Here is a 24,978-nt window from a genome sequence, read left to right on the forward strand (position 1 = left end):
ATTCAGCCCCTATTTGGCTCCATAGCTGGGTGCCTTGTGCAGTGAGTAACCTGAACAACCTTACATGGAGGCCCTGGGCCCGTAACTAGTAGTGGGGATTGGCACTAACCTTGGCAAACCTGAGATCACAGACCCATCTGGAGAAGTGAGGGACTACTTTGCTCCAGGCCATCATTGGAGTAACATGCCTAGTGTTACTGGAAATCTGAATTTTCATATGAAATCTACAGTTTGTAAGTATTGGCAAGAGGAAAAAAAAAAAAAAAACATTTCCCTTGGATCTGCTGACCTAATGTGCTAAGTAGTTTCCTGTTCTCCTTACTTTGTGTCGTATCCTTAAAATAATTCACTATTAACAGGTAACTTGGTCATTCACCATTACCAGAGGTAATTAGTATCCATAATCCTTGTAACCTAGAAAAGCCTACAATCGCTACAATTATAAGGCTAGCTCACACTTATTGAGGGCTTACTGTTTGACAGGAACTGCTTTAATTAGCCCACTTAATCCTCACAACAACCCTATGAGATGGGTATTATCTTCACCTTACAAATTAGAAAACTGAGGCCAACAAACGTTAAGAAACTTGCATAACATAATTGCTATAAGAGTTAAACTTCTGGCATTTTCCTGTTCCAGCAGCTTAGCAATGGAAAGCCCAGCATGTGAAAGCTTTCTGAAGAAGGGATATTAAACCTTACATCTGACTACTGAAGAGAACAGGTTTTAGCTTGTCATTGAGACTTTGAACCCAGCTCCAACATCATTAATCCTTCCACAGTAAGTAGTCTTGGAATACGTTCCAAATGTAATTCAAATACCCATATTAGCAATGGTAAAAGATTTAAGAGCAACTACTGAAGGTTGAGTTTTCATCAACTATGATTCTCTTTTTTTGTGTAGAGTTTTGTCTCTTCAGGTTTCACCAAGGAACAAATCTCAAGGACATGAAAAGTGAAGCCCTTTGAAATCCAAAATCTGTTAAGGCACTAAATATTTTGGAGGGATGTGGAATGGAGAAGGCAGAAAAGGTACCTGGAACAGAAATGTTATTCAAGATCTTTCCTCATCAATGATTCATATATGATCTTAACCAGCACTCTCCATCTCCCAACTCCTCACTACTTCCTAGAAACTTGCTCAACTCAGTTCCATCAGAAAAGAAAACCTTCCCTTCATCCTCAAGCTCCCTATCTCTCCCCTTCCCCTGACCACCCAGCCTCCCCTTCCGCCAACCCCTCCCATCCTTAATCCAGGGTTCCCAGGCTTCCGTGCAGAAGCTGCCCTTGATACACTGGGCAGCCACTGACCTCTTTCCGGTCCTGTTCTAACTTGACCTTTCTGTTGCATCACACACTGTTGACCTTCTCCATCCTTCATGAGACCCCCCCCCCCCGGAATTATACACATACTACCAACTCTCCGAGCCAAATGTCCTTAGTTTTTTAAATTGGTTTTCCTCCCCCTTTCTGTCCTTTAGATGTTGTTAATTCCCAACTGGTAGTACTTGAATAAATTTGGGATTGAGAAGAAAAGGATCAGCAGCTGGTCCAGGTAAGTAAATCTTATTCCTCAAATATGGGGAAGCATTAAATTGAAGAATCCCAGCAATGAAAACCCCAATGTTATGTGGTATTAGAGGGTCCTGTTGTGATGAGTCTATTGTGAATATTTTCTGCAGAGTAGATAGATTATACTAAATGGTCCTTTCTCGAAGGAAATCAGTTAATTGTTTCATTCCTTCAAGAGCCAATGTCAAAGTTGTTGAGCTCAAAATTGTCCAGTTTGATCATTTGGCCCACATGGAAAATTTTTCCCTAAAGAATGCAGAAAGGAATCTCTATAAAGCAATCAATTTCTCCTCTTTTGCCCAACTGAAAGCAGTAGAGCATGAGTCTTGACTGTTTCCTGTCAGTTTAATAATAAACAACCCAGCCCTCTCTTGCCCTCTCATCTTGAACCGCACATGCTCCTAAAGATATGGTAAATGCTTGTGTCAGGACATAATGACAACTTAAAAGATCCTTAGTGTGTGGAATACAGTCAGGAAGATCAGATGGTCACAAGCTGTGGCTCCTCCTTACAAAACCCATGTTCTAAAATAAGAGAGAGGGCCTTTGGGCCAATGGCAACTTTATCAAGCTTTCAGGGTGTTATGAATTGTTTTGATGCTATAATTAAAAGTAATAGAATATACTTAGAAAGGCCAAAAATGGCATGGCAGATGTGATACACTCTAACCAGCCAGGAACAGAGAAGAAATGTTTGATGTTATATATTGTTTTTGAAGGGATGTTTATTGAGGCTGTCAGATTGGTGCTGACAGTATATAAAACATCACTGACTGCTCTTTTTTCATTTACCTGCGTGGAGAAATAGACAGCAGTCAGAGGCAGGCTAAGACTTGGATGGTGACTTATCTTTGTACTGCTTTAAAGAGGCTACTGTCGGAGAGTAAAACTCAGCGTGACAAATTTGGGATGTGAATACTCTGGTGTAGGCAGTTCTATCCCCAAAAGTCATGCCATAGGGCTATTTCTGGACATGAAAGCTTGCCATTTCCTGGGACTGGCCCAAGATCCTGGGCAACTTCCCAGCAGTCCTTTGCCTCCACCTTCACCCCATCCTGTGAGGTCCCAGGTAAGGGAAGTGTATACAGCAGTGACAACAGTTACAAACACAACCAGGTACAAAGAGAGAAATGAGAAGATGGGGCATTGGGTCCAACCTGGGAAGGCATGACCTCCCTGCTACCTGCCTAGAGTGGAGGTATAAACTGCATTCAGCTCTGCCCTCACCTCATTCTGTCCTTTAGAATGAAGTAACAGTATCAGGCCACAAAAGCCCATCCATAAGATTATGATGTTTCTGGAAAGTCCCATTTTCCAGAGTTAGTTCTGCTTCCCCAGGCAGTGACCCTGAATTTGTTAATAACTTTATCTCAGTAAAAATGCAACTAACTGGGCTTCCCTGGTGGCGCGGTGGTTGAGAATCTGTCTGCCAATGCAGGGGACACGGGTTCGAGCCCTGGTCTGGGAAGATCTCACATGCCACGGAGCAACTGGGCCCGTGAGCCACAATTACTGAGCCTGCGCGTCTGGAGCCTGTGCTCCGCAACAAGAGAGGCCGCGATAGTGAGAGGCCCACGCACCGCGATGAAGAGTGGCCCCCACTCGCCGTAACTAGAGAAAGCCCTCGCACAGAAACGAAGACCCAACACAGCCAAAAATAAATAAATAAATAAATAAAATTGAAAAAAAACCCACAAAAAACTGCTTTGTTTTAAAAAAAAAAAAATGCAACTAACTCTATGAGCAATAACCCACTGTATGCTTACCAGCCACAAACCAATTCACATTGAAGGACGGATCAGGTAAGGGATGGTTTTGAAGGTGGTTGGGGGAGAAGAAGAAAGACAGGTACAGATAGAGAGAGCCCTTGCAGACCATGTCTGGATCAGAATCTCAGAACATGCTAGAAGTGGGTGGAGCCAGGGAGGGATGGAATAGGAAGGTGGACAATCTAAACCAACATCACTTATGTCTCAATTTTCCTCAGGCCCTGATAACTGAATCAGAGAAAAGGGGAAAAAAAGAGCACCTGATGTAAGTGAATGGTATTTCTTCGAAAGGAAGAAATATAAAATTGACCAGGTAAATCTGGTAATGAGTCAGGCCATAAGATGATAGAATGGGCAATGTTAGTGTTTTGTATAAAAGGCACAGGTCAAGGAAAGCATGGGGAAAAATAGCCAAGCAAGAGAACCAAGCGCTCCCTTCTGGGGCTCTAGGGACACAAGCCCAGGGGGGAGAGTGAGTGTGGCAGCATGTAACACCCCAGTGTCAGTGTCCCCCAGAAAAGCCACCTCACCTGAGGCCCCAGTCCACCAGATTACTATACCAAACACAAGACTCTTTTTCCTGAAGGTATTGAAGAACTTCAACACAAAGTCTGCACAGATTGCTTGTTCAACTCTGTTTCTTTTTTTTTTTTAATTTATAGGGAACAGAAAAGAACTTTTTAATATACTTTACATGGAGGCTACAGAATGGAATTAGAAATATTTTATTTATAAACAATAATACTATCAACAGAAGTTAAGCTTGGAAATATTTATTTCCCCAGAGACTGCCACACTTTTGAAACAAAGATTTCTCTGCCATAAAACAAGTTTGAATATTTTTAAAATGACAAATAGGCACCATAAAAGATCTCCTGTCAAAAATACCCTTCTTGATTAAAAGATTAGAAAATTCATGTAAATTCTACAGGCTCATTAGCTTGCTGTATTTGATTAATTTTCAAATTGTGGAAGCAGTGAAAAGATATAAAATAGCAATTCATAATCTGTGTCTCCAGCTGACAAAGAGACATTAAAAAACAAACAGCATAGCCAGGACATGGAAGCAACCCAACTGTCCATCGACAGATGAATGGATAAAGAAGATATGGCACATATATACAATGGAATATTACTCAGCCATAAAAAGAAATGAAATTGAGTTATTTGTAGTGAGGTGGATGGACCTAGAGTCTGTCATACAGAGTGAAGTAAGTCAGAAAGAGAAAAACAAATACCATATGCTAACACATATATATGGAATCTGAAAAAAAAAATGGTCATGAAGAACAGGAATAAAGACGCAGACCTACTAGAGAATGGACTTGAGGACACGGGGAGGGGGAAGGGTAAGCTGGGACAAAGTGAGAGAGTGGCATGTACATATATACACTACCAAATGTAAAACCGATAGCTAGTAGGAAGCAGCCGCATAGCACAGGGAGATCAGCTTTGTGACCACCTAGAGGGGTGGGATAGGGAGGGTGGGAGGGAGGGAGACACAAGAGGGAAGACATATGGGGATATATGTATATATATAGCTGATTACTTTGTTATAAAGCAGAAACTAACACACCATTGTAAAGCAGTTATACTCCGATAAAGATGTTAAAAATAAATAAATAAATAATAATAAAAAAAGAAAATAAAAAACAAACAGCAAATTCAAATTAATAGTATGATAAATAAGGAAATGTACTTCTTTCTATACATCAGGTGTGAATGACAATTAATTTATGCAGTATTATATTCTATTTTGGTTGTAAGTATAAAAATATTTTTATTAAGCATCAAAAGGAAAATATTCAGGTCATATAAAACCTTTTAAATACTCAGTATTCACATGTGATCTTCAACACCAATTAGGAGACGCTAAACTGAATGCTCAAAGAGAAAAAATACTGGTAAATTTCTTTTTTTTCTGTGGCACCACCATCTAGTTTATCTAACTTACTTGGACTTGTTGAAGGTCTTATTTTAAAACTGGTAAATTACCTGTGAATTACATGTCCACAATCTCGGGATTCAACAGCAAGACCACTTAGAAAAGTGGAATCATTTTATAGGTATATTCTAAAGGTTTCAAATATATATTTGTCCTTCCTTCCACCATAAGAAATAATCCCTTAAGTATTCCTACAGTCCATTTCCTCTGCCTCTCCTGCCTCTGTCAGATAAAAAGTAGGTCAAAAAACCACATTTTTTTTGTGTGCCCTTTTTAGTTGTTTTGTTTGCTTGCCTAAATTGTCTGAAAAATCATCTCAAAGTCCCATATCACTTGGTCTAGTGAGTTTGAAGCTTTAACATCCACATCTTGGTGCTAGCCAACGAATGTTGGCTTCTCTGCCAATGACCTGGAATTGTGTAAGTATCAGAGATACTTGGGAAAATGCCTGATACTCTGCACAGAGTAGATGCTTCAAGATATCAGTTTCTTTCTTTAGTCACAGCAATACAGCAAATGGGGCCAACCTATGGCAGGGAGTAGGGTAGGGTCAGCCTCGCTGGGGTCCTATGGAGAGAACCCTTCAGTTTCTTCACTGTTTTTCAAGATGCCTAATGATTTCATCATTAGAGATGTATTATAAATACTTTGAGAGCTGCCTTTGTTAAAAAAGCAAGTACCCTGGAAGGCTAAATTACCCATGCTGTTAGCTGAAGATGGCTTACTACGCTGTACACAGCAGGCTGAGAGAGGCCTTAGGGGCCTAGGACCTGAAGTCAGCAATCAGCAAAGCAGCCTCAGAAGGTGGGTGACCTAGAATGATAATCTGATGTGGGCAAAACAAATGGCCCGCAGTCAGAAAACCCAGGTGTCCTGTGACTTGGATCCAGAGGTCTGCCCTGCCCCTGGACAGCCCTTCCATCAGCTCCCTTGGAGGGACGCACCTGCCCCCAAGAACTCAGTGACGCAGCAGGCAGCCATCTTCAAACTTCACTGGCCCACCTGTCATAAGCGACCACAGACGGACTAGGAAGAAAACACGAGTAGGGCCTTCAGGGGCTATGGTGGGGAAGCACCTCCAATAATTTTGAACTTCAAACCTCCACAGCTGGGAGCTAACATTAGACTTGAGAGGAGTGATGGAATTCTATGGAGGAACCCTGAAGACCTGGGGAAGGCTGGCCACATAAATTAGTTTATTAATTCTTTAATAAATATTTATTAAACATCTACTATATGCTAGGAGTTATGCTAAGCACTAAACATTGGAAAGTTAGCAAAACCTACTCTTCTGAAGCCTCCAGTCTACTAGGGGCAGGTGGGGGGGCAGGGGCATGAAATAAACAATCACACAAATTTAGGATTACAAATTGTGATACGTGCTAGAAAGGAGAAGAGTGCTCTGTGTGTATGAAAGGGGGAGATGGTGATGTACCGTGTATTTCTTTCTGTGGGCAGTGGTGAAAAAACTCTGAAAGCTAATATTAAAGAACAAGTTAAGATTTTGGAGTAGTAGGTACCATCATCTTTGAGGATGGATGATGGAGTTGTGGAGAGAAAGGGGGACTGTGGACCAAGCAGTCCCTTTCACTGACATACTCTTCCAGAGGGTAGGATGGAAAATTCTTCTGCTGTCAGAGTCGTCTAGATTTGGGCAATGAGATAAATGAAATAACTCCATCCCCCTCCCCCCTCCCTCCACACACCCCATTTCATCTGGAGCCACTTGAGGCCTCGGGGGAAGGGTAGGGAAGAAAGAAAAACAGCTCTGCAGTTGGGAACACAGCTGTTGTTCAAACTGGGGCACCCTGAGAATCTTGACATTAAACAAAGCACACATCAACTAGTAAATATTGAACTGTCCGGGGATCAATCAGATCTTTCTTCTTTGTATCTGAAACTCGAATTTCACTGGTGGTAGAGACTAGAACCCAAGTCTGATCCCCAGGGTGGCATCTCTTTCTCCACACTATGACATCTTCCCAGAGAATGAACACAGCAGTTGACTCTCCATCTGTGGGTGTGGTGCAGTTCATAACGTCAGCAGCACTCGGGGACGGGAATGGGCACCGGTTTGAAGGGGCCAGATGTGAATGGAACTGTGTTTGTTACACCAAAACATAAAGAGGTCTCCCGACACCTCCCAACATCCCAAACATTCTCTCCTCCTTCTAAAAATCAAGTTTCATCCATTATACGCCTGAGCTAATTAAGCCCCTGAGGCTGGGCAGTGCTTTTAGTGGACTGTTTCTAGTTTTGATAACATGGAGGAGGGAAAAAAAAGACTCTTTAGTTTGAAAATGCACCTTTGTTCATAGCTAATTTCAGGGAAAAAAATCAAGTCTGTTTTGGTTCACTCTAATGGAACGATAGAAAAAAGTCCATAAAATCATATTCAAGCTGTGATGAAGAGACACCAGCACAGGATTTTCAGATGCTGTAAGGCTACCTCTAGTTGTGTTTGGAGTGGACACAGTCTGTCTCTCTTGGAAGTTAATCCTCTGACTCGTCTGAGGTGAAACGAAACATATTATGGCATATGGAAAAAACAATCTTGATAAATTCCATGGCAAGGTCACGATGAAAACTTATTTCAGCAAGAAAGTTGGCTTGCTGGCAGCAATGCTTGGCAGTAACAAGAAGCAAGCGGTGAAGAGCACGGGTTTGGTCTCAGCTAGACCTGTGTTTCCACCACAGCTTTACTATTTATATCCTTGGGAAAACTGTATAACCTCACAGCCTCAGTTTCCAAATCTACATCCTTGGGATAATAAGAACACCCTTAACCTTTTAGGCTGTTATGAGAATTATACAAGGTAACACATGTGAAAGACATGGTAAAAGTGCTCAAAAAATGCAAGAATTCATTTTTAAAAATAATAGTCATTGATCATATTGTGTCTATCTCTTTCCTTCTGATGTGACAAGAAATATACCACTGATTTCTCAGTTTCTCATTGACAGTCTTCCTCTGTCAATGAAGACAAATTATACAGTTGATCTGTCTACTTCTCAGTAAAACAGAATTTTGAAAAAAGTCATAGTTAAGTTGCTGTCATTTGTTATTGGCTTGGGTCCCAAATTTCTTCTCAAGGACAGTCTGGGACCTGGCATTCATCCTTTTGAGTGGATCTAGTGGGGGAAGCATTTATAAACAAACAAAGTTTGTTTGTTTTTAGATTTTAGAAATCATCTATTATAACTCCATCTTGAAGAAACTGAGACCCAGAAAGTTGAAATGTGTGAATTCTTCTAAGGCCGTGCGGGGTGTGTGTAGCAGCCCAGGACAGCTGTGTTCAGGCAAAAGAAAACCTGAATCACCAGGACTACTTGATACGGAGGCTCAGGCTGCCCTTCTCTGCAGAGGAGCAGCTGCTATTTAAGTCTGCTCAGAAAACAAAACAATTTTTTTTAACATTTAAAAAAAATTTTTTAAACTGCAGAGGAGCAGTTGCTATTTAACTTTGCTCAGAAAACAAAACAATTCCTTTAATATGGATTAAATAATTTGCTTATTTCTTAATTGCAGATGAGAATTCAACTATTTATACCAAATCACTTTCCTTTTCCAAAGGAGAAGAGGAAAGAGAAATTAACATTTATCAAACATGTATATGGTAATTTCTGCATAGTCTCATTTAATTCTAATAACAACCCTATAGGATAGTACATTATCTTTTTATGTAACAGATAAAGAAATTGAGGCCCAGAGAAGTTAAGTAGCTTGCTCACAGCTAGTTAGGAAGTGGTAAAATGGGCATTTGGAGCCTGGTGTGACTCAAATATTCAGTGTGATGTGTTTTATTTTTCTTTTCTGAGATCCTGTGTGACCAAGTGTGAGACCCTGTGCCAGGTGTATGACATATGTCACCTCATCGACTGATCACAGAAACAAGGCACCTATTCCCATTTTACAGATGTTTTATTAAAATGCGTGCAGTGCTCTCTGATTTATGTGGCATTTTCATAGATACTATTTCATTTGACCCTGTTGATGTTGGTATTATTAATATTTCTGTCTTACAGATGAGAAAACTAAGACTCGGGGAAGTTAAAGAACTTTTGAAAAATGCTCCTGTTGGGAATCAGTGGGGTTGGGACAGGAATCTGACTTGTTTGCCTCCTCCTATCCTGACTCAAAGGTTTAACCTGTTTTCTCTCTGCAGTGAGAGCTCTGTGGGTTGTTGTTATTATTATTACTACAACTGTTAACATGAATAAGGAAGATTGATTTCACAGATTATTAAAACGATTAAAAGGCAAATAAACAAGAGAATTCAACCGACCCAAGGGAACCAGTCACGAAAAGTAAAGTGACTCAGCTTCTCATCAAAGTTCTCCTGTCACAGAGGGGAGATTGGACTATGACATTGTTACTCCTCAGTGGGAATGCAAAGTTTTCGAATGCTTCGTTCTCTAACATACGAAACATCTTACTTCCTGTCAAATGAAATATTAATTCTAAGTTAATTACTCAAAAGCTTTAAAAACATCTTCATCTTGTGGTTTTTCCTCAAGTGTGTTAAAACTGATTGTTCTCAGGAAAAAAAAAATGGCTGAGCCACTTGGCTCCTTGTCAATCTGCAGAGTTTCCAATAAGTGTTCAGCTGTACATAGCCCTTCTGGTGTCCTTGACTGCAATTAGATTTAAAATAAATTTTTTTAAACTATCAGTCACCTGCCTTAAAAGGATAATTATGCCTTGTATTCTTATTATCTCTTCCTAGAATCTCAGGTGCTTTCAGCATTTGCTTTTCATGTTTGCTTCCATTACAGCCTCCACTCTCATACTCTTGTGACTGAGACCACGTGGCTTTTATCTATCCACCAAACGCACAGCAAACCAGGCCTACATATACATTTATTGATATTTTGTTAATGGCTCCTCCTTCGTGATTGGGACCCTGTAGCAGAGATGGCTAGTTGACCCCCAAAGATTCATGCTCCCCTTTTGCAGTGAAGATCTGTTGCTGGAAAGTAGCTGCTGGACAAGAACTATCTTCCCCAGCCTTCCTTGCACATCAATGGACTTGTAAGTAGTCCTCATCAATGGGATGTGAGTGGAAGCAATGTGGACCACTTTTGAGTTGAGGTATTTAAGAACTGGAGGCACAATCTTTCACTCTCTTTTCCTCCTGGCCAACAGCTGAATGTTATCAGAAAAACCTGAAAGTTTTTCTGATGGCAGAGCCATAAGGTGGAAGCAGCCTGAGTCCCTGAGTCACTGCTTGGAGGAGAGCCACCTGACCTGCATCAGACTGTGACATGAATATGAAATAAGATTTTGTTGGGTTAATCCACTGAGATCTTGGGATTATTTGTTACAACAGCTGATTTAATACTAGACCTATAAGCCTGGATATCCCTCCTCATTAGGCCAGGGTCCTGGAATTAGATGAGCTTGAATCTGCTACAAGTATTAACGGGATGGAAGCACCATGTTGCCACAATGGAAGTTCTGTCACTAATTTGTCCCCAGAGCAACTGTTGGGAGCAATGGCAAAGCCCATTAAGTTGCCCATCAATAGATATTATCCCCTTCCTTCTAACTCAACCCTAGTTTTGTTGGAGGTGGCAATGCGCTGGGCTAATAAAAACTACATTTGCCAACCTCTCTTATAGGTAGAGTAACAGATCTGATCAATGAGGCATATAGCAAATGTCACTGTGGGAGTTTCTGGGAAAGTTCCTGAAAAGAGAGCAAAGTTAGCTGACATGCCTCTTTGGCCTTTCCTCTTCTTCCTGTCTTCAATATTCTTTCAATGAGTAGAATTTCAAGAGCCATCTTCTGACCATGAGGATGAGAGCCACACACTAAAGATGGTGGAACACAAAGACACAAGGAACCTGGGTCTCCAGTGGTATTTTGGACTATCCCACCAAGCCTAGACTGCCAACCACTGGAATTCTTCCTACTCAAGAAAAATAAGTAAACCCCTGATTTATTTAAGCCACTGTTTAGTGGGATTGTCTGTTCCTTGCAGCAGCTAAAAGCAATCCTAACTCATAAAAGGGTGAACCTTCTAAGACAGACCACAGCACATACCTTCCTAACAGGTTGATCTCTGCTTCTCTGCACCATTCTTTTCTTCTACTCTCCTTAATTCTTCCCAGCCCAGAACATATACTGAACCAGAGCAGTCACTGAATTTCTAAGCCCATTTGGTAACTGTTGAGGATAAAGAGCTCACTGGCCCTTTTCCTAGTCATTTAATTTAGCCTCAAATCCTGCTCCTTTGAATGACACATAGCAATTTTCAAGCACCTTCTTTCTCTGATATCCTCAAACTGCTGCTTCATCTCTGGACTAGAGAGCTCTGCAATCTGGGCTCCATCAACGTAATTATGGGATTTAAGAGAAACCCAGGAAGTTATTAAGTTTATTCACTTGCCTCCAGGCAGGACTGTGATTAGCTCTTCCGGATATATATATAGCTGTCTTCCATGGGCCAAAAAAGTCTCTCACAAAGCATGATTCATTGGTAACTTTGAAGGAGTTGATTTAATCTGTTCTCAGTTTCTCTGCCAGTGAAATGGGTATTGTGATCTGAACAGAGAATGACAAGACCTTTGGCTTAAATATGTGCAGTTTGAAATGGGATATGATCATTTTTTTTGTTGGGGGCTGTAACAGATTAAAATGGACAAATATTTTGCAGCTCCTCCCATCAAGAGACTTAGTCTACTTCCCTATCCCTTGAAGCTGGGTTGCCTTGTGGCTTGCTTTGACCAAGGAATGTGGTGTAAGTAATGTTGTAGGAGCTCTAGACTAAGCCTCAAGGAGCCTTGCAGCTTCCACCTTCATCCTCTTAGAATGTCCTCTCTACCATGTAAGGAATATGGAGCCGACCTCTGAAGGAAAAGAGACCATGTGCAGAGAGACAGCCAGCCCCCCAGGGCCCTGGACTTGTGAGTAAGGCCATCTTAGATGCTCCAGCTTCAGTCTAGCCACCAGGGAATTGCAGCCACATGATGCCCACAGCAGGACCAGCAGAACCAAACTGCTGAGCCCAACCCAAACTGCCAACCCACAGAATCATGAGAAACACTAAACTGCTGTTGTTTTAAGTGAATAAACTTTGAGGTACTCTATTAGTTTCCTAGGGATGCCATAACAAATTGTCATGAGCCTGGTGGCCTAAAACAACAGAAATTTATTCTCAAGCTGTTCTGGAAGCCAGAGGTCCAAAATCAAGGTGTCAGCAGGACCTGCTCCCTCTGAAGGCTCTAGGGAAGAATCTTTCCTTGCCTCTTCTAGCTTCTGGTGGTTGCTGGCAGACCTTGGTGTTCCTTGGCATGTGGTGACATAACTCCAATCTCTGCCTGTCTTCACATGGCCTCCTCTCTGTGTGGCTCTGTGTCTCTTCTCATAAGGACACCAGTGATTGGATTTAGGGTCCACCCTAATCCCGTGTGACCTCATCTTAACTTGATTACATCTGCAAAAACCTTATTTCCAAAATAAGATGACGTTCACAAAGACTTAGGAATCTTTTGGGGGGGGGACACAACTCAACGCACAACACGTGGTTTGTTTAACATGTAGCTAACATTGGTACTCTTTCCTATAATTTTTGTAATTCAAACATATGAAGATAAATGTAAAGAAAATAAAACAGAAAGGATAACCATGTTCTTAAAGATAATATATAACAGTGCCACTGAGTTTCAAAATCTCCCAGGAAGAAAATATCTAAGTTGACTATTTTAATTACTGTTAGTGCCAGCAAAATTTATGATATATTAGACAGTATCAGGTATTTTAAATATCTTTAGTCACATGTAAGACTTATTTTATAGGGAAAAAAAAATAAACTGCGTGCTTTCTCTCTAAGATGAAAGAATCCTCTGTTAGCATTGCATGTGATATTTGTGTGAAAGTCAAAGCCTTGTTAGAGCCGCTGGTTACCGCTGCCCCACTTCTCCTCCGCCTGATCCAAACTTTTGAAAGGAGTGGTCTCTACCAGCTTCCTCCATTTCCTCTGCATTGACTCCCTTCATAACCTGTGAAATCTGACTTCCTTCCCCACAGCTCCACTAAAACTGCTGTCTCAGAGGTTCACACTGATCACCATCAAGTCAAATCTGATGCCTCTTTCTTTGTCCTCATAATTTTGCATCTGACCTGTTTAACTGCCCTGTTACCTCCCTTTTCTAATAGCACCCCAGTCTGCCACACCTTAGTCAAATTCTTCCTCCTCTCTGTATAGCTCTTCTCTTGCACCAACTAGCAGTGACCCTCTAGGCCCATTCCTTTTCTCTTCCCAGTCTACATCCCTACTTAGAAAATGTGTCCATTCTTCATTCCCAGCCCCATCTTATTGATGACTTCCTAATCAATATTTTCCATCCTGACCTATCATTCAAGCCGCAAGTTTGTATCTCAAACTGCCCATTAGAAATGCTGTATATTTTATGCTCATCTGTACTAGTCAGGGTAGGCTTGGTTTTGCTGTGATAAAAAATAATCCAAAAATCTTAGTGGCTTATAAAAACAAAGACTTCCAGAGAGCAATTGTGGCTCTGCTCTAACTGTCTCTACTCTAGGACACAGGTTGACAGATCAGCCTCTGTCTGGAGCATTGCTGGTTGTATAGAATAGGAAGCAATGATATGACAAAGGGCAGGCCAGCTCTGAAAGCGTACCTCAAAGTGACCACATCACTTTCAACAAGGTGAAAAGTAAATTCCTCTGACAGGGAGGGAGAGCAAATATATGGAAATGTGAAATCTACTATATTCTCTTAAACAAAACTCTACAAGAGAAGTACAAAATCATCCTCCTTAAACCAACTCAAGTTCCAGATTTTCATAATTTCTCATTGGCATCCTCTTTATCCAATTTCCCCAGGATGGAAATCTTAGTGTTACCTCTTTTATAAACTTTAGTTTTCCCAATTACAAAAACACTCTTTGAAGAAAACTTGTCAAATATACATCCACACACGTCGCATACAAGGAAACAAAAATCACCAATAATCCTAACACCCAGGTATTATCCAACATTTATCACATGTTAGCACGTGTCCTTCCGCTCACCTCCCTATCACATGTATCAATCTATTTAATCTCTGTAGGGAGATACACACATATGTACTTTTCCATAAAAAAGATATCATACTATACATATAGCTTTGTAGCTGTTAAAAAACTTACCAAGATAACTCTAATATTTTCTTTCTCCCCATTATTTTAAAATATCATCTATACGGTAATGATGTGCAAATTTAAATATCCAGCTTTGACCTCTCCCCTGAGCCCCAGATTCCCGAATAAAACTACGTAGTAGGTAATTCCAGTTGAATTTCAAATATGCATCTTAGTGCGTCCCCAATTAAACTCCTGATTCAGCCTGAAAGCCTGTTCTTCATCCAGTCTTTTTTATCTGTTAAAAGCATCAACATCCACACATAACTCTAACCTGAGAGACATCTTGATTCCTCTTTTTCTCTCATTGTCCTCCATGCCACGTCTTATCCATCAACCCAATTTCCAAAATATGTCTCAGAGCTGACGGCTTCTCACCCTCTATTCTCGGCTCCCCAGTCCTGCCACCATCACCTTTCCCCTGGACCCTGTACTACCTCTCACCTCGCCTTGCTTCTGCTCTTTTCTTCTCCATAGGGGAGCCAGAGTGATCTTCTAAACACAGAGGTCAATCACATCGTGCCTCTGCTCCCAAAACCTTCCCATTGCACTTGGAATAACATTTGAACATTTTCCTCGGCTTCTAAGGACTTTTTATGATTTCATTTCTGCCTACTTTTCTCTTCATCTCTACCACTCCCCACCTCACTCACTCTATCCAGACACACTGGCTCTCTTTTCTTCCAACACATCAGCCTTACTTTTGCCCTGGGTATGGGACTTGCTAACTAACTCCCCTGCCTGGTCCTGGCCGGAGCTCATCTCCTTAGGGATGCCTTCCTTGACCATTCTATCCTAAGGTATCCACACACCTGACATGGCCCTTTTTAAATTTATTTATTTATTTACTTATGGCTGTGTTGGGTCTTCGTTTCTGTGCGAGGGCTTTCTCTAGTTGTGGCAAGTGGGGGCCACTCTTCATCGCGGTGCGCGGGCCTCTCACTATAGTGGCCTCTCTTGTTGCGGAGCACAGGCTCCAGACGCGCAGGCTCAGTAGTTGTGGCTCACGGGCCCAGTTGCTCCGCGGCGTGTGGGATCTTCCCAGACCAGGGCTCGAACCCGTGTCCCCTGCATTGGCAGGCAGATTCTCAACCACTGCGCCACCAGGGAAGCCCGGGCCTTTTTACATTCTCTGCATAGCACCGTATTTTACCTGATATTTCCTTTTCATTTCCTGGTTTATTTCTTTATTGTCTTCCCATTGGAAAAATGACTTCTTTCAGGACAAGAACCTTGTCTGCTTATTCACTGCTCTATCCTCACCTCTTAGAACACACACTGCCAGGCACATAGTCGACTACAATCAATATTCATGAAATGAGCCAATGAATAAATATTTAGTTGTTTCTCAAGTTCAGCTGATTCCCCTTGAAGTATCTTTTGACGCAGACCCTTTTCTTTCCATGCTCATTACACCAGCCTAATCCCAGACATCACCTCACATCGGAATGACTGCAACTGCCTCCTTACCCCTCTCATGGAGCCCCCTCCAACCCATTCTTTGCACTATACCAGTTTCATCTGTCAATCACCTCCCTGTCCTTCAGGCCTGGCTGAAGCCCCACCTCCTCACCCTCTAGGGCTGCTACTCCTTCCTTCCCCTCTGGGTTATGTCAACATTTCATTCCTGCTCTTAACCCTCACCTGGCCATGCAACCAAACACCATCTCTTGTGTTCACTTATGTGAATCTGCTCACTCCAGCTGAATTCGGGGGGCATAAACTTGTTGTTTTGGGAGTTTGGGGTTTTTTTTGTTCTTCATAATGCCTAGAGAAAATCATAGGCAATCAAAAAATTCATGTGAGTTGATTGAAATTATTGGGTAGAGAACAAGATACAATAGGCAAACTGGAGACATATACACACTACTATATATAAAATAGATAACTAATAATAACCTATTGCAGAACATAGGTAACTCTGCTCAATACTCTGTAATGGCCTATATGGGAAAAGAATCCAAAAAAGGGTGGATATATGTATATGTATAACTGATTCACTTTGCTGTACAGCAGAAACTAACACAACATTGTAAATCAACTATACTCCAATAAACATTAATTTTAAAAAATAGGGAAATTGGATACCCCTTCTAAAGGGATACTGTGAGAACAGGTAGTGATTTAGAATGAAAGAGTAAAATACCAGTAGGTAAAGCAAACCAGAGGCAATCCTGTTCCCATAGAGAACAGATGGCCAGCATTGCCTTGAAACAACATTTATGGTAAATAGCAGGATAAAGTGCATTTTTAGTGGACTTTGAACCCAAGTTTTCCACTAGCATAAGGGAAAGGGGATGGTCATTCTGGTGTAAATTACTGTATGAGGACTAGCACCCTTAGGCAACTCTAGTTTGCCTCCCTAACAACCCAGGGCCTCAGGTGGGTAACTTCTTGATGAGACCCCAAGTTCTCTTGAGTGTTCAGAGTACTCAGCAGAGAACTGACTACCGAGAACTCAAACAGTTCCACCAAAGAAGATGTCTGCTGTGTGCTGAGTACTACCCTGTGTAGCAACAAGGCAAAGCAGAGATTTGGGGAAAAACATTTCTATCCATGGCCATTCTTCCCAGTTTGTCTAATTTGAGGTATGGTACAATAGAGGAACTACATCTCCCTGATCAAACAGGGGAGAATCAGCCCAACCATTCAATTTTACCAAGCCCCAAATATCCCCATAAGGATTTTACATTTGGTAGTATATATATTGCACAACTATTTTAATCCCTAAAGAATGACTTCAGAGGTCATACAGGGATCTGGGAGAGAAGCTGAATAGGAAGAGGTAAGAGACATTGAAGAGAAGGGGTCAAGATTTCTAATAAAGTTTTAAAAGAATGATAAAACCAGGTGGGGGTGTGAATGTGAGGAAATGAGAACTTGTAGGGCCACTGGCAGCAGTGTAAATATGTATAACTTTTCTGGGAAACAACTTGGCCATGTGTAGCAAAAGCTTGAAAAATGTTTCTTTCCTTTAAGCAAGCAATTCCACTTCTAGAAATTTTAAGGGAGTATTTGCACTAACACATAAAGATATATGCATAAAACTGTTCATCAAGCTCTGCACATTATTATAAAAAATTAGAAACTATCTTAAGACCCAATCATAGAGAATTAATTCAATAAATCACTGTATATCTAAACAACACAATTTTATACAGCCTATGTAAATTATAATGTAGCTCTATGTGGATGAACATGGAGAGTTCATATTTTTAAATTTAAAAAGTACAGCATAAAACATGTGCAGTGTGATCTCACTTTTCTAAAAATGGAAAGATGTACATCCAAATATTAAGAGCTATAACTTATGGGCAATAGAAATTTTTGCTTGTTGTACTTTCCTACTTTTAATGATGAACATGGATGAAAGAATAGAATGTGGATGAAACACTGGTTCTGCCATTGCCATTTCTGCTTTTCTAATCCTGCATTTGATCTAAACACAGCGGGACATAATATAATGGTCTTATACCCTAGGCCAACTTTGCCAATTTGTTTGATTTCACCGCACCCTGCATACAGATGCCTTCCTATATACTTTCAGAGATATCATTCTGTATTTATTCTGCGTACCCCCAAGTTGTCAATACAGCAAACTATACTACTAAAGTGCAAACTCTAGAAGCACAGGGACCACACTTAACCACAACTGCATAAACTCTGTTGTAATTTCCTAGAGCCTAGAGAACCTTTATAGCTGCTGATTGGTAATAAGTTAGACTGAACATTCGTGGGAAAAGGAATAGCACATTCCTGTTGCTTTAGCCACTTATTATTGACCAAAACATGAATAAGCACCTGGTGTTCACCATTGAAAAGAACTAAGCACTCTTTTTCCTTAGCCTCCTCCAGCAAGAAGTCTAGACGGGTAGTCACATCCCTGTCTATTACAGAGGATGGAAGGTTGAGGCGTTTTTAACATCATCTCATTCCATCACTAGCTCTGTGTGGGGAGTGGAGATGGGAGACCTGGTCCCCTGAGCTCTCCCTCTCTCCCTAGGTAACCACATGACATAATTATATTTTCTTTGCCATGTAGAAGTAAACACTGACTTTACATATACATGTGAATTGTCAGAGCTCAAAGAACTCCAATTGAAAAGCTCACCCTGGCAGAAGGTTCTTTCAATTGCACTAGATGCCTGAAGTTCAAGTGGAGCTTTTCCAAGAATCCAAAAAGAAAAAACGATTCTGAATGTGAAAGACCAAAATTCTGAGTTCAATTGCCTGAAGCCTCTTCTCATGGTTTTTGGTCTAGAACACATCCGACAAATGAAGCAATTTCTGAAAGCAACCACACCCTGCTCTGCCGTCACTACTAAAGAATAGCACTGTTTCACTGCAGACGTGCATTTAGACATATGAATACATATATTTTATGCTTGCATCATTTTTGCAGACAAAATTAGCAAACACTTCTCAGGAACAGCTCAGTGCCTCCTTCTTGTTCTGGTCTTTATGCCGAAAATTATTGGGATTGTTCTTTTTTTATTGAAGTATACTTGATTTACAATGTCATGTTATGATCTCATAACATTGTCAATGTCAATGTCACTTTGTACAGCAAAGTGATTAAGTTATATATATATATATGTGTGTGTGTGTATATATATGTATATATGTGTGTGTATATATATATGTGTATATATATATATATATACACATATATATATACTTTTTCAGATTCTTTTCCCTTGTAGGTTATTACAAAAAATGGAGTATAGTTCCCTGTGCTATACAGTAGGTCCTTGTCGGTTATCTACTTTGTATATAGTAGTGTGTATATGTTAATCCCAACCCCCTAAATTATCCCTCCCCGCCTTTTCCCTTTGGTAACCATAAGTTTATTTTCTATGTCTGTGGGTCTATCTCTGTTTTGTACACAAGTTCATTTGTATCTTTTTTCTAAGATTATTGGGATTGTTCTTAAATGCAATCTGTCTTCTTGGACCCTTGTTTTTATCTTACACAAAATCACTCTCTAATGATAATTATTATGCATCACATTTTGTTCCTTTTCTACAATGATGAAATGAAGGTATGTAAAGTTCACAACACAATACTAGGCACATAGTAAGTAGCCAATAAATATTACTTATTTTATTATTATTTTAAAATAAAACTGGACTTCCCCGGTGGTCCAGTGGTTAAGACTCCACGCTTCCACTGCAGGGGACGCAGGTTCCATCCCTGGTCAGGGAACTAAGATCCCACATGCTACTCAGTGCAGCAAAAAATTTTTAAAAATAAATAAATATAATAAATCTGAGACAGTAGCATGGTGTATAGGGGTTTAGGGAGAGGATTTTGGAGCAAGGCTGCCTGCATTTGAATTCCAGCTCCGGCCTTAGATGTTTGTGACTTTGAACAATTTTCATAAGTCCTTGGTGCCCAGTTTTTCCATCTGTAAAATGGAGATAGTAATTGTTCCTACATCACAGGGGTGAATGAGTTATGATATGCATAGACCCATACCTGCCATACAGTAAGAATTACACAAGCATAAGTCATTATTATTTACCCCTTTCAATCCTTAATGTCCAGAGAATCATTAATATTTTTTCTACATTGTGCATTTTTCCTCTCTTTACCAAGGTCCTTACATTACTTTCATATTTGATCTAGTTCTATATCCTGTGTTTGAAAGAAACTAAGATTTTGTTTAATGAATTTTCAGAATAGTAATAATAATTTTTATAACACATGAAAGCCCTAAATGCTACTAAGAAAGAAAGGTAGTTGATAAGACTTGGTGCTCATACAAGGAATGTATTATGACACTTAATGCAGCAGTGCCTGAATTCCCCAATGCAAACATAATTATGAACTGCTTAATTCAGATGTAGTCTTTCCTTTGTGCACAGGAAGTTAGTGACAATTAAACTGAAACGAAGACAAATATCTAACACTTATAAGAAATTAAATTTTACTCTTCCAGCTTAGAAAAATTCAGTGGTAGATCTTTTCTCTTGTATCTCCCCAAGCTGTGGGTTCTAGAGAGATGTTCAACTGTAACACATCATACGATCACATCATACAATTACACTTGGTGCTCAAAATGAAACAAAAAAATATCCTATGATGATTTCCAACACATGGAAATTTAGGCTTCATAAGAATATGAAAGAGCCAGGGCAGTCATGGGGGAATGGGCACTGGTGGGCATTCCCAGGTTCCTCCTTCACTTTGGTCCTGCCCCTAGACTGGGCAATGCTGCTTGCAGGAAGCCAAAGAATTTGGGAACAATGAGGAACATTCTTTTCCTACTGTAAGGTAGTCTGCTCACTCTTTCTTTAGGCTGGTATGGGCAGAACTCAGCTTTTTACAAGTAAAATTTTTAATATATCAGATTTGAGTATTTCCTTTATAGGAAGCACATTGATTTAACCCCACAAACATTTTTTAATGATAGTTTGTATCATTCAGGGTAGAAAGGTGAAAAAATATGAACCCATGCTGAATGTACTGATGGCCGTATTTCAACATTGCCTTACTTTTGTAAGTTGATCTATTTAAAAAAAAGAATAGTACACAGGCGTGCAAGGGAAAATATTTTCTTTTCCAACTTCAAAATTGCAAAACATCACACTTAGTTTGTTTACATGTTAAACACTGATCAGAACAATTTGCAATGCTGCTACTGAAATGATGTGTTTTTTTTAAATTAATTACTTGCTTGCTTTTAAAGGAAATTCTTAAGAAATGTGGATCAAAATAGCACATGCCCAATTAAGAACACAGCCTTTGGAGCAGTTTGTAATCCCAGCTCTGCCTCTGATGTTTGCATGGCCTTGAACAAATTACATGGCCTGTGCAACTACATCTCCAAGCTTCATTTTCTTCTTCTATATGAGACGTCAGGTGAGTCTCATAGGGTTTTTGTAAGAATCTAACAATATAATCCGTTAAGCACATAACACAGTGTCTGGGACATAGTAAATGATCAATAAATGGTGCATTTTAACATTATGTTAATACTAGGTAGGCCCTTATTAATCCATTCCTTTGAACAATAATTTCTGCCAAGCTCCTCTGCATAACTCTCTACCCAGTACACAAAATGCTTCCAAAGGGAAAATAGAACCCCCTAAACAGGAATATCCAATCCTTATTTTTGCCTGAGGATTAGGGAACCTTTTAAATTTTATTTAACTTGAGTGGCGCCTTTCTTGGTCAGATTGCATCACGCATTCTGTTCCACTGGGTGTGTCTGGTATCCTCAGCACAGAGATAGAAGACATATGAGCAAGAACATCAACCCCAAGGGGGCTCCAACCTGCTACTGGCATCACTGTTCCCAGCCCAGACTGGTCTCTGCACAGGAAGTTCTCCAGCTTCAGCTTTCCTTCCTACCTTTCTTTCTTAGGATCTTCAAGTTGGTGGCAATGGAGATGATGACGACAATGATGAAGCTGATAGTAATGTGGATGAAGCCAGCTATCATTTATTTAACATTTATTCTGAGCCAGGCACTATAAGCGCTTTGTATATATTATTTCCCTTAATCCTCTCAACAGTCATACAAGTTTGGTATTGATTATGATGAATATCCCCATTCAACATATAAAAACTCAAAGTTTAGAGAGGTTAAATAGCATGCCCAGTGTCACACAGTTAGTCTGGTGCAGAGAGCCAATCGGTAAGCAGATGTGATTCCAGCCAGGGCCTTTATTCTTTTTTTTTTTTTTTTAGAATCTTTGTTTTTATTTCAGTTTTGATTATCTTGTTTTGTTGGATTAATAGACTAGTATTTGTCATGGTTACACAGGTATTATTGTTTTTTTAAATTAATTTTTATTGGAGTATAGTTGCTTTACAATGTTGTGTTAGTTTCTACTGTACAGCAAAATGAATCAGCCATACATATACATATATGCCCTCCCTTTTGGACTTCCTTCCCATTCAGGTCACCACAGAGCATTGAGTAGAGTTCCCTGTGCTATACAGTAGGTTCTCATTAGTTATCTATTTTATAAATAGTATCAACAGCGTATATGTGTCAATCCCAATCTCCCAATTCCTCCCACCCTCCCACTTACCCCTCGGTATCCATACATTTGTTCTCTATGTGTCTCTATTTCTGCTTTGCAAATAGGATCATCTATACCATTTTAAGTAAGTCAGAAAGGGCCTTTATTCTGAACCCCCAGGCTACACCAACCCCACTGCTGCTTTCAAGACTGCCTTATAGGGATTAGTGAAGGTCCTACTGCTCTCCTCAGATTAATTCCACCCATCCCCAAGCCTCTAACATATTTCTGTCAGAGTCATACCACCTGACCTGAAATAGAAGAGAGATAGAAGAGCAGCAGCTATGACAAGTGGTACATCCATCAGGAACTTCAGTTTGATTTCCCTCAGCCCCCAAACGAACTGTCCCTCCTGCATGGCAACAGGCACGAAACCCGATGCAGAAAAAAAATCCCCATAGGGAAATCCCTGATATACTTTATCCCTTTTGACTACTACCTTTCGGCCTCCAACATTAATACACAGTACACAATAATAATTAAACTCATTTTAAAGATGAAGAAATAGTAAGGTAAGAGAAATGGTTTGCTCACATCTACACAACAGGTGGAAATAAAATGGCCAGTAAAGCTCAATATGCCCTCTGCAAGACCTTACCACCTTATTATTCCGGGCTTCTAATTCCCTGTGGCTGAAACCTCTTCGCAGTCTAGCAGCACAAAAATGGACTGTGGAACTAGCCTTTCACAGGCTCAGCTAAAAGAAGACTAACTAATCCTAGAGCAATGAGGGCAGTAAAATAATAAGTTGACCCTTCAGGATGAATTTCATATTATCTTTTAACCAGACAGTCTAGATTTCTCAGGGCACGACAAAAATGTCTCCAAACACTTGTCAGCAGTTTTCAGTGGAGGAAAAACTGCAATTAAAGCACCTTTAGAGAGAGCTTTGAGCAGTAGATGTGCTTACATTTAGTTTGTGCAATTTTGATTATGAATTGGTTGGTGGGTTGGATCTATGTCCTTAGTTCTTTGTTGGAGTGCTAGAAATGTAAAAATGTCAGCCACAGGCAATTCCTTTTTGTTTATTTAAACGGAGAATTTAAAAAATCACTTTTTCCACTTCATGGCTCCTTTGGACCAGAGAATAAAAATAGCGATGTCAGTAGGAGCCAAACTTTTTTCTGGAAAAATAAAACGAGAGGGGGAAAGAGTCCTCCTCAGAACAACCGAAGTTTTGAAGCAGCTGCCTCAAAGCAAAACTCTCCTCATTTCAACCACTTCTTCTCTCGCCCCTTCTCGGAGCAGCCTCAAAGCAAGGCGCAGTTTATGAGAAACTCTGTGGCGTGCCCAGCACTGCTAACCCTGTGTCCTTCACACTACCCGGGCCCGGCCACCTGTCAACCCCGAGGGTGGCGCGGGCGAGGCGGGGTTGGGGAGGTGGCTCCGGGAAGAGACACTGGTGACAGGACCATCAGGAGGACTGGGGTTCTCGGGGAGGAGCTGGCTGAGCCCAGCCCTCGGGCCATCCCGCGCTCAAGGGCCCCATCGCAGCCGCCTCGGGGCCCCGGGGCCCCGGGGCCCGTGTCTCGGACGCCCTCCCCGCCCTCCCCCCCCGCGGACTCCCAGGGACTCCGGCGGCGGCAACCTCCACCCTCACCCCTCGGAGCGGCCCAGGCGCCGCACTCCACCAGCTGGGGCGGTGCGGCCGCGAGTCCGCCGCGGGGCGCCTCTTACCTGTTGATCTTGAGCGCGAACGCGCGGCGCTCTGCGCTCGGCAGCGTAGCCATGGCGCGCCGCCGGCTCTTCGGCCTCTAGGGTCTGGGGAGGCGCCCAGCGGGGGCCTGGCGCGCCGCAGGGCTGCAGCAGCACGTGCCGAGCGGGACGCGAGCCTCATCTGTCAGTCGCAGCTGGAAACTTCCGCATTTCCACCTTCAGCGCTGAAATCACCCCGGGGGAGGGCCCAACCTCAGAGCTGCGGCGGCCAGCCCTGCCACCCGACCCGGCGCCCGGCCCGGCGCGCAGGGAGCGGCGCGCGAGGAGGGTGGGGACCCACCGCGGAATCGCCCTCCGGATGCTCGGACCGCCGGCGCGCTTCTTCCCGGGGCCCTGACCTCAGGCAGAAAGGAGCTCGGGCGGATGACCCGGCGACCACTGAGCGAGGCCGGAAACTCCATCTGTCCGAAGCTGCGAGGCTGCCAGGGCCTGTGGGCAAGAGCTGGGAATGCGCGCCTTCCGCCAGCCCCGCACAGCTGGCGAGGTCGGGAAACCAACCCTGGAATTCTTTGCGCTAGGCCTTGTTAAGTGTTCGCACCATGCCCTGGAGCAGGCAGCTTAAATTTAACAAGAAAAAGAAAAAAAAAAGTTGGTGGAAACTTCAGGAGACATACCAACTTTCGCAGACGGTATGTCCGTCATCCTTATTGGGGTGACTTTAAATAAATATAACGAGTCCATGCAAGGAATAAACAATTTTTTAAAACCTGGAGATAAATGCTTTTCTCTGGAGAAACAGTGCAGAGCACCTTCCTGTGATTCAAGCATATGCTGCAACCCTGTTTATTTCAGCTTC

The 24,978-nt window shown here is 41.5% G+C and overlaps 1 protein-coding gene across 2 annotated transcripts in view; it reads right to left on the minus strand.

Moving 5' to 3' along the window:
- DOCK8 (dedicator of cytokinesis 8) overlaps positions 1–24,519 on the minus strand; it is a 222,933-nt gene extending 198,414 nt beyond the window's left edge. The window contains exon 1 of one of the 2 annotated variants that reach the window (XM_059924847.1): positions 24,144–24,518. In XM_059924847.1, the coding sequence (XP_059780830.1) occupies positions 24,144–24,196 (53 nt within the window). In that variant the 5' untranslated portion in view covers positions 24,197–24,518. Of the gene's footprint in view, positions 1–24,143 lie in introns of both variants that reach the window. The other variant, XM_059924848.1, reaches the window with a different exon arrangement.
- Between the last annotated feature and the right edge of the window lie 459 nt (positions 24,520–24,978).

This window comes from Balaenoptera ricei, chromosome 6 (genome assembly GCF_028023285.1).
Source record: "Balaenoptera ricei isolate mBalRic1 chromosome 6, mBalRic1.hap2, whole genome shotgun sequence".
Lineage (NCBI taxonomy): Eukaryota > Metazoa > Chordata > Mammalia > Artiodactyla > Balaenopteridae > Balaenoptera > Balaenoptera ricei.